We start from the raw sequence: 9379 nt of genomic DNA, 5'->3' as shown, positions 1-9379 counted from the left end.
TCAAAATATATAATATATAAATATAAAAGACATAAAAGATAACAAATCACGTTCGTGTAAGGAATAGTATGTGCGATTTAGGTCTACCATGAACAGCTTATATATGCATGTTTAGTTCTGTTTAGCATCGATCCTTCAACTTTGATCTTGCAACAAATGAGCCTAGAAAAGTTCTTTATAGATTTTTTGTAGAGTATAGTATCCTAACTTAGTTGTAACTTGTAGAAAATTCTAGAATGTACGAAGGTGTCAACAAGTGGTTTGGCCGTGACATAAATATGACGAGGAATGAGAGCTTAAGAGTGAAAGTTAATCATTACTACCTCCGTTCGGGTTTATTAGGCCTCCTTTTATTTTGCGACAAAGTTTGACCATGAATTTAACTAATAAAATGTGAACTATATGTCACAAAAGTTATATCATAGAAAACATCTTTTGAATACAAATCCAATAATATACTCTTTATACCATATACTTTATATTTTTTTAGTCAAATATGTGGTCAAAGTTGGGCCCAGAATACAAAGGGGCCTAATAAACCCGGATGGAGGTAGTACCTCGTATATTGCTTTTGTTGTTACATGTCAAAATGTCATGACCGTGTTGAAAGGCGAGGAGCAAAAGAGGAGAAAATTAAGGGTTCTTATCCATCTGGGTCTACTAGGTGGCTGTAGCCCACATAAGGCACTAGTATAGAAAAAGGCTTTTGAGGCGCCTACAGCAATTTTGCATGCCACCTTGAAGCAATCGTCGCTAATGCTCAAACCATGAAAGGTGGTTTTAAAACCACATCCAATACTTCCCGTCGCAAGTTGTTCCCTAAATAGAGCCGCTTCTGATGCTTTACATTCTTGATGATTTCGTGCACTGAACTGCCTAGAATAATTTATCATTCAAAGTGGTCCCCAATGCAGAATCGCCTCGATTTCTTGTTCAGGGTTGGCATGTTATTTATTTATTGCAGTCAGCCCTGCAATTGGACTTCAAAGGGAACATTCTCACATACACATCTTCACAGGCATAGCCATTCTTATTCATCGCATAAGTAATAGAAAACAATGCCACACGACTGAAGGGTTTAAGGTATAAACCCTAAATAGTCGTAGTCACCTCTCCTTCGTGATCAAGTCCTCACTTCATCCTAGAAATCAAGGCCTGACTACTCTTCTCCATGAGGATTCAACCCCTAAAACTTGTTTTGCAGAACTGCAGAAGACGAATCTAGCAGGGAATCCTCGACCTTGCCATCATATTCTCCCGCATAAACTCCACCTGCGGTGGACTTGATTCCTCTTGGATATGCCATTCAAACCCTTCTCCATTGCCGCACCATCCTGGAGAGTCCTCTCATGCACGGCACCCCCGGTCGTGTTGTTCTAGATCCGCCACTGCGCTCCTGCAAGCAATTATTTCGAGAGTAACCACATCTCGAACACCATGGATCACCAATGCATATGAGCCTAGATAATTTTCATTTGAATCCAAGCAAACCGTCGCAGACCCCTGATGCCTGATCTAGCAAGGCCCTCATCCGATGCCTGATCTAGCAAGGCACGCATCTACATGGACTTTGGCATATCCTGCTGGTGGCGCCGCCATACGAGTTAGACCGCCGACCATCCCTCGCATGTTGTGGCTGATTGGGGTCTCCCAAGCATCTGTGTCTAGCCTACTCGTGAGGCGCAGGGAGCCCTTGCCTCTCGCGGCATTGTCCCGGGCCGGCCCATTAATTGCAACCAATGTGAGGGCAGTTTGCTCGTTTTGCTACTTTTTGAAAATCATTTTTCAGTTTTGTTTATATTTCAAAAATTCAATATAAATAATTTACTTACATTTTTAAAACATTCATTGCATATTAAAAATTGTCCGCGTGGCTTAAAATAATATTTGTACCATTCAAAAAAAAGGGTCATGTTTTAAAAAATGTTCATGACATTTAAACAAATGTTTATAAAAAGTGAAAAATGGTTGCATAATTTAAAAAAACATTTTTTGTACCATTTAAAAAAATCATGACATTTTTTCAAATGTTTATACAATGTAAGCAGATATTCATGTAATTTGAAAAAAAAAATCTTACCATTCAAAAGAATATCAATATGTATTGGAAAATGTTTAACATGTATTCAAAAAATATTAAACATGTGTTAGAAGAGATGTTCATCATGCATTAAAAAATTCAACATGTATCAAAAAAATATTTCACATGTATACGAAAATGTACAATGTGTACTAGAAAAGTCGACATGTATTTAAAATATAAAATATGAATGAAAGAACTTAAAAACCCAAAAATACATAAAAACAAATAAGAAAAAAAACTGACCCCTCCTGGCTTGCTAGTTCCCCATGTTCGTCAAAACGATGGATGCTGCAGCGCGTGGCCCCCTCCCTCCAGCCCCTCTGGCACGTTCGACCTCACCCCACTCACATATCTCCCTCAATCGTGTGCTTGTGCCACCAAATCCTCACCTCTGAACTTGTCTTGGGCCATAGAACTCTGCCTTGGCCATCATCGTAAGTCTCCTGAGTTGGCATCCTACCTCTCGATTTCTTATATTCTTGGGGGCCTTTAGATCCCCCAAAGCTAACTTTGTCATTAATTTTAGTTCTGGCTATGTGAGTCGTCGACTTGGGCCAATTACTGTAGCACCGTCCTACGGTTCCAACGGCATTGTCGATTCCATCACCGTTGATGACTACTTCCACCTCTCATGAGTCTGCGAAGTCTCCCTAAACACGTCGGTGTCCTTGGATCACCCTGTCGTCGACTACATCACTGTCGGTGAGAATTCTCGAAAGGTCGGTAGATTGATACATGGACTTTGCAGTGGAGGCTGCTAGTGAAATTGAGAACGCTAGATAACTAGGAAGAATTAGATATCCATGAATAAACTTGGAAAAATGAAATTTTCACCGGTGAGTCTTTTCTTTTTTTATTTAGGACTGTGATATTTGACACACGTGTGCCACATAGCTAAAACTACCACACACATCTTATTCCTTCCCTCTAAGTACAGAACGACCCTCCCTCCCTTCGATCCCTCCTCCTCCCGAATGATCCCGCAGGCTCTCCCGAGAAAACTGCTTCTCCCGCACATCTCGCGCGCCCACCCCCCGGGAAAACTGCCACTTCATGTCTCCCACGTGATTAAAAAAATTATGCATGTGAGATTCGAACCCACGACTCCCTGGCACCAAAGCGCACCACCACAACCAACTCACCCTTAGGGATTTGTTGCTCAACTAAAGAAACCTATTCGTTTTGACTCCTTTTTTTTACAGTCGTGTTATTACAGAAAATTACCACGATTTCCCCTCGGGTCAAAGTTACCATGGTATTCGTATGCAAGTTATCGGGTCTATGTTGCGTAAGTTACCGTGTTATTTACATAGAACTTACCAGATAGTATGTTTCAACAACTACACCCCCTTTCAAAGTTACCACTGTGTTTTGTACACAAGTTAGCAGGTCCTCGATGCGTAAAATACCGTGGTACTAACACATAACTTATCAGGGTATGTTTACATAAACCTCCCCCTGGTCAAAGTTACCACGGGGGACTGTACATGAATTAACGGTTCTACGGTTAGTATATTATCATGGTACTTACACCTAAAAATCCGGGTGTGTGCTTTTTTCATAGGTAAAAAATTACCACAATATTTTTGTGTAACTTATCACGCCTATAGCGGGTCAAAGCGGACCCTTTTTTTGGGGGCCAACCCATGAGCACGTGTGCCCCTCATGACACTAAACATTATGTGACTTTTCCGTGGCACGCCATGTGTTGTGTTCATCCAAGAGGCCCCGCGAGGCGAGTGTATGTTTCTAACAACTTCTTTTCCTTTGGTGAAAGTTACCATGATGCGTATATGTAAGTTATCGGTTATGGGTGCTTGTATTATCATATTATTTACACACACAAAATCTCGGGGATGTTTTGAACAACTTTTCCCGGATCAAAAAGTTATCATGGTGATTCTAGGTAACCTATCAAGCCCGCCGTGCTTAAAATATCATGCTATTTACACAAAATTTATCAGGGGTATGTTTCAGCAAATCCCCCCCCCCCCCACGGGTCAAAAACTTATCATGGTGTTTAGTTATCGTAGTGCATATGTTTTTCATGCTATTACACAGAAAAAAACCCAGGGGAGGGAAGTATACTACTGTGCTATTTACACATAAGTTACCGGAGTGTCTTTTCGATAATTTTCTTCCCTATAGTCAAAGTTACCATGGTGTTTCTACCTCAGTTATCAGATGTGCGCTGCGTATATTACCATCTATTTACACAGAAATTATCGGGTATATTTTCACATTTTTCTTCCCCAATGGTTAAAGATACCATGATGTTTGTATCTAAATTCTAAATTATCAGGTCTATGGTGTGAATGTTATCATATTATTTACAGAAATTACGGGGGGTTGGGGGCGGGGGGGTCAACAAATTTCTTCCCAATGATCAAAGTTACCACGATGCTTTCATCAAAGTTATCACGACTCCGGTGCTTATATGGTCATGCTACTTACACATAATGTAACGTGTGGTATACAAAAGTTATCATGTTGGTGGTGCGTTAGTTATCGTGATCGGATCTGACGGCGCTAGATGCGCGTGGTAGTTTTTGCAATCTGCCACACTATTGCCACATACATATTTCGTTTTATTTTTTGAGATTCGAGTCTTTTCTCTTCGAGTGCTCTTGTTTTTTTTTCTTTTGGTGAGAGTTACCTTGTAGTCTGGCCCAGCGGTGTGACGGCCCAAAGGCTTGTCCATGGAGGCCCATATACACATCAGATCAGATTACACCTCCCCCCTTCCCGCACGTCACTCTGCTTCGACCACGCGCCGACGACCGACCATGCTTCTTCTTCCTCCCAGCAGCAGCAGCTGGACAATGCCAGCTCCTCCAGCCCTCCGCTCCCCGCGCGCGCCTATCTCTCCACGGACGGTAAACTCCTCACCTACACCTCCCTCTCGCCTTCTTCGCTCCACTATGGTTCTGGTTCTGGTCTCAGTGCCTTTCTACTCTAGTCTAGTGCCCGCAACCTGTTTGTCGAATTGCTCGCCCCCTTCCCTTGTTGCATTTGCGGCATCCGCGCACCCCCACCCCCGGCCTCCTCCTCTCAGCTACACATACCAGAAATCAGAGCAGCCTTCCCCCCCAAAAAACAAAGAAAGAAAGCAGTGCAGCCGCAAAGGCCGGCCGGGGCGGACGGCTGCTCCGGCACGACGCTCCACCGGCGCAGTCGACGGCGACGTGCTGCCACTGTAAGTGCACAAGGGGGTGCGATGTGCTCACGTGGCTAGGGGGTGGCTGGAGCGTGGAGGCGCGGCGCCGGCGTCGATGATGGGATACAGAACGTGGCCGCCGGCGCTTCTGAGTTATGGGCTGAACCGGGCAGGCGCATGACCGCGTGGGAGCCGGTGATCTCTGTTCTAGTGTGCTCCAACTGATGAATTCATGCGTCATTACTTGCTTCTGAACACTGCGTAACTGAAGATGCTTTCAAATTTGCGTCCGGCATTGGTCATGATTACAGCATACATACAGTATCTACTTTGCAATCTTTGATCGATCATGCTAATGGACGCAGCCTATGTTCGTCTCCATCTTCTTGTATCCAATGTGCCAATCCAAGGTTTCTTTAGTCTTGCAGGAATCACCCAGACGACATGCCATAGCACGGTGTGACACTTCACGGAGCACGCCAAGAATATCTGAAACTGAAACTGAAGCTACGCTTGCTCAACCTTCAGCAGCTGTCCAAGGTGGTACCGCCCCTCTGGTTCAGGCACTGAAATCAACTGCAGCCCAAGACGTGTCCTGCTTTCACTTCCCTGGACACAACCGAGGGAAAGCTGCTCCGTCATTGTTGTCAAACCTTATTGGCACGGAGACGTTTTCGCATGACTTGCCCGAGCTACCTGAGCTCGACGACCTCTTCTACCCCAAGGGTGTGATCTTGGATGCTCAGAACAGGGCAGCTGAACTGTTTGGGTCATCTAAAACATGGTTCCTGATCAACGGGAGTACCTGCGGAATCCAGGCCGCGGTGATGGCCACCTGCTCCCCCGGTGACTACATCATTATACCTCGGAACTGTCACATTTCAGTGATCTCCGCCCTGGTTCTGTCCGGCGCTGTGCCCAAGTATATAGTACCAGAGTACAATTCTGCATGGGACATTGCTGGTGGTGTTACGCCGTCACAGGTGGATAAAGCGCTGAAGGAGCTTGAGAAGGATGGCAAGAAAGTAGGTGCTGTTCTTGTTACTTCACCGACCTACCATGGCATATGCAGCGATGTGCAAGGTATCGTCGATGTTTGCCGTCCCTTACACATTCCGGTTATAGTTGATGAGGCTCATGGTGCACACTTCAGGTTCCATCACAGTTTTCCAAGCACGGCGATTGAGCAAGGTGCTGACTTAGCTGTGCAATCCACACACAAGGTTTTGAGCTCTCTTACACAGTCCTCGATGCTTCACATGGCTAGAGGTCTGGTTGATGCAGATAAAGTGAGTCAATGCCTCCAGTTGCTCCAGAGCTCAAGCCCAAGTTACCTCCTACTGTCATCATTAGATGCTGCAAGAGCTCAGTTAAGCGAGAACTCGAAATCTTTTGATGAACCGGTGGCTATGGCTTTAGAAACAAAAGATCAGCTGATGGTAATCCCAGGGTTATCTGTGCTGGACTTGTCATGCTTTGCTTCTGACTTCCCTGCCATTGATCCTTTGCGTGTCACACTAAGTGCTTCAGATCTACATTTATCTGGATACGAAGCAGATGACATTTTGGAAGAGCATCAAATTGTATCTGAGCTTGTCGGAACACAGGCGGTGACGTTTGCAGTCAACTTAGGGACCAGCAGGCAAGATGTTCAAAAGCTTGTACAGTGTGCAAAACATCTCTCAGATAAATACATGTCTGCAAACGAATCGAGATTTAGTAAGCATAACTATGTTCGTAGCCCATTGGATAAGTTCTCTGTCAAGCTGAGTCCAAGAGAGGCCTTCTTTACAAAGAAAAGGAGAGTGTGCATTGAGGACAGCCTTGGGGAGATTTGTGGTGAGCTCATCTGCCCGTATCCACCAGGTATCCCTGTGCTGATACCCGGTGAGGTTGTAACTCAGGATTCGCTGTCTTATTTAATAAACGTCAGGGACCAGGGCATGACAATCAGTGGAGCAGCTGATGGTGAACTCAACTCAATCATGGTATGCAACTTGTGATGATTATTCTGCCAATTCAAGATAACTATGTGGCAGAGATATTTCGATGGTTCACAGGACTCATGAATCATGATGCTTCTGTATAGTATGAGGGACGATAAGCACGCATCAGCCCAAGCAGAGGCTTCTTTTCTGACAGATATGGACAAAACTTGTCTAACGGAACAACCGACTGCCTGCTTGGCCAGACATTGAGAGTACATCTCGTGAAGGAAGAGTTAGCTGTCAAGCTACAAGACGATGCCAAAATTGAAGTAGGGTCTATGGCATGTGGCCTCCTGTGAGTTCGAAGCATAAACCATTGAAGTGGCAACCTTTTCCTGTGAAGTGCCTTGGAATGTAATGATATGCTGCTTTTGTCCATAGCTCTCTTCAAGAGAAGAGGCAAATTAGCCACCAAGTAACAGTTCCTGTGTTCTCCTTTCTTTTCCAGCTTAACCCCCCCTTTGGTTCTCTGCAGAACGGCGCGCCCAATCTGCATCGGCTGTGACTCCGAGCTCGACCATCCGCTGCAGTTTGTACACCTTTTCAAGGTTTCCCAGAAGTATGTTGCAAGGTTGCCCAAGCAGGTACTCTAGCTGCTTCTGTAAGTCCCACATCAACTCAAGAATTCATTAAATATTCAACTGAACGTGTACCGAAAGATTTTATCATCTAATTCATCATTGCAAATGTAACCACCATTTCTTTATTTGCGCAAGAAGAAGAGGCTATACTGACTATACTTCCAAATTAAGGCCTCCACCAAAACGTGGGGCTCGAAACAGTGACCAAAGCAGTAGATTTTGGTTGAGAGAATTAGATTAAGGGACTAATCAACTCATACCTTGCAATCACCAACCAGGAAAGTAATGTGATGATGATGATGATAATGATGATGCAGTTAGGTTTTATCACGGGTTGGCTTTCTGCCAGAAACAAAGCTCACCCTAAACAACAAGGACCTGGGAGCTAACACTATGCCCCCACTGTGCTGCTTGTTTCCTTCCTAGTTAATTAAGCAGATAAATAAAACAAAATCTGGGCTGATCCTTCCCACTAATCAAACCCTGTTATGATAAACAAACATGCTACCAATCATGACAGGTGGGGTCGGGTCATGTTTATCTATTCTAGGCCATGAATAAGCCACGAATCATGCGAACACCTATAAATGGGTGCATTGGAACACTTGTATCATTTATTTTTAGAACATGCCTGTTTTGCCTCATATTAATAATAATATTATTTTTTTTATCAAAAGACATGTTTTACTGTTCATGTTCTGAACGAGTCACACTGGCTAGCTGGTGAACCAAGCTGTCGCTCGAATCCAGTTAATTGCCGTACTGCACAACTAGTAGTAAACGTACTAATCGCAATTAATAAAACTGTTAGCGATGAAGCATCACATCAGAAATCTGTTCCCCGTTGCGTGTGCTCTGATTCAGACTGAGGCCTGCATCCTGCTAATCTGTCTTGAACTTGAAGTGGGATTAAGTTCCCATGATGATAAAGAAGCTAAGTAGTGAGTCACGTTCCAACAGTAGCAGTAGTGGCACATCACTGTTTCTTATTACAAAGATACAGTGTCAACATTGTTAATCAGTGGTTGGTGATGTTGACTGGTTAAGGAACGCGTCAGCTCGGTTCAGTGGCCACGGATTCACATATAGCGACTAGTGTGTGAATTACACCATCAAAAGTAGTTTTGATTTGCATTTTTGTAGGACTGCCTCCCATGTGAACACGTTTATACTGTTTACTGTTGAATTAACTGAATTTTGATCGGGTCGACGTTTGACTTTGTCTGAATTTTTTGTTCTTTGTCTAAGTTGAAAGCAGATTTGATCATGATTCTGCACTCATGGACTGCAAAAGATTATTTTTCATTTCCTTGAGACAAGTGTACCATCTGGCATCTAGCTAGCTAGGTCTATGATGAACAAACGAGTTAATTCGCCTTAACCATTATGCAGTACTAGCTGCGTGCACGCATGGCGGCATGCATGTAGTCCAACAAACATGTAGACTTGAATAAATTTGCACGACTATTATTGTACCAGCAGCAGCAGCAGCAATTAATCACCATCACTCCTGACAAGATTTTACCATCTGGTTTAAGAGCAACTTCAATGGAAAAGAGGAAGAGAGGGG

At 43.9% G+C, this 9379-nt stretch overlaps 1 protein-coding gene across 1 annotated transcript; it reads left to right on the top strand.

Annotated features, from left to right (window-relative positions):
* The first annotated feature begins 4828 nt into the window (after positions 1 to 4828).
* LOC123123793 (arginine decarboxylase) lies at positions 4829 to 7967 on the top strand. Its single transcript, XM_044544413.1, has 2 exons — positions 4829 to 4959; positions 5669 to 7967. Exons 1-2 carry the CDS (start codon positions 4870 to 4872, stop codon positions 7241 to 7243), a joined length of 1665 nt encoding a protein of 554 aa, XP_044400348.1. The 5' UTR covers positions 4829 to 4869; the 3' UTR covers positions 7244 to 7967.
* The last annotated feature ends 1412 nt before the right edge of the window (positions 7968 to 9379 follow it).

The sequence above is a fragment of the Triticum aestivum genome, chromosome 5D, assembly GCF_018294505.1.
Source record: "Triticum aestivum cultivar Chinese Spring chromosome 5D, IWGSC CS RefSeq v2.1, whole genome shotgun sequence".
Taxonomy (NCBI): domain Eukaryota; kingdom Viridiplantae; phylum Streptophyta; class Magnoliopsida; order Poales; family Poaceae; genus Triticum; species Triticum aestivum.
The sequence above is the reverse complement of the archived record's forward strand: the minus strand, read 5'-3'. Positions and strand labels throughout refer to the sequence as shown.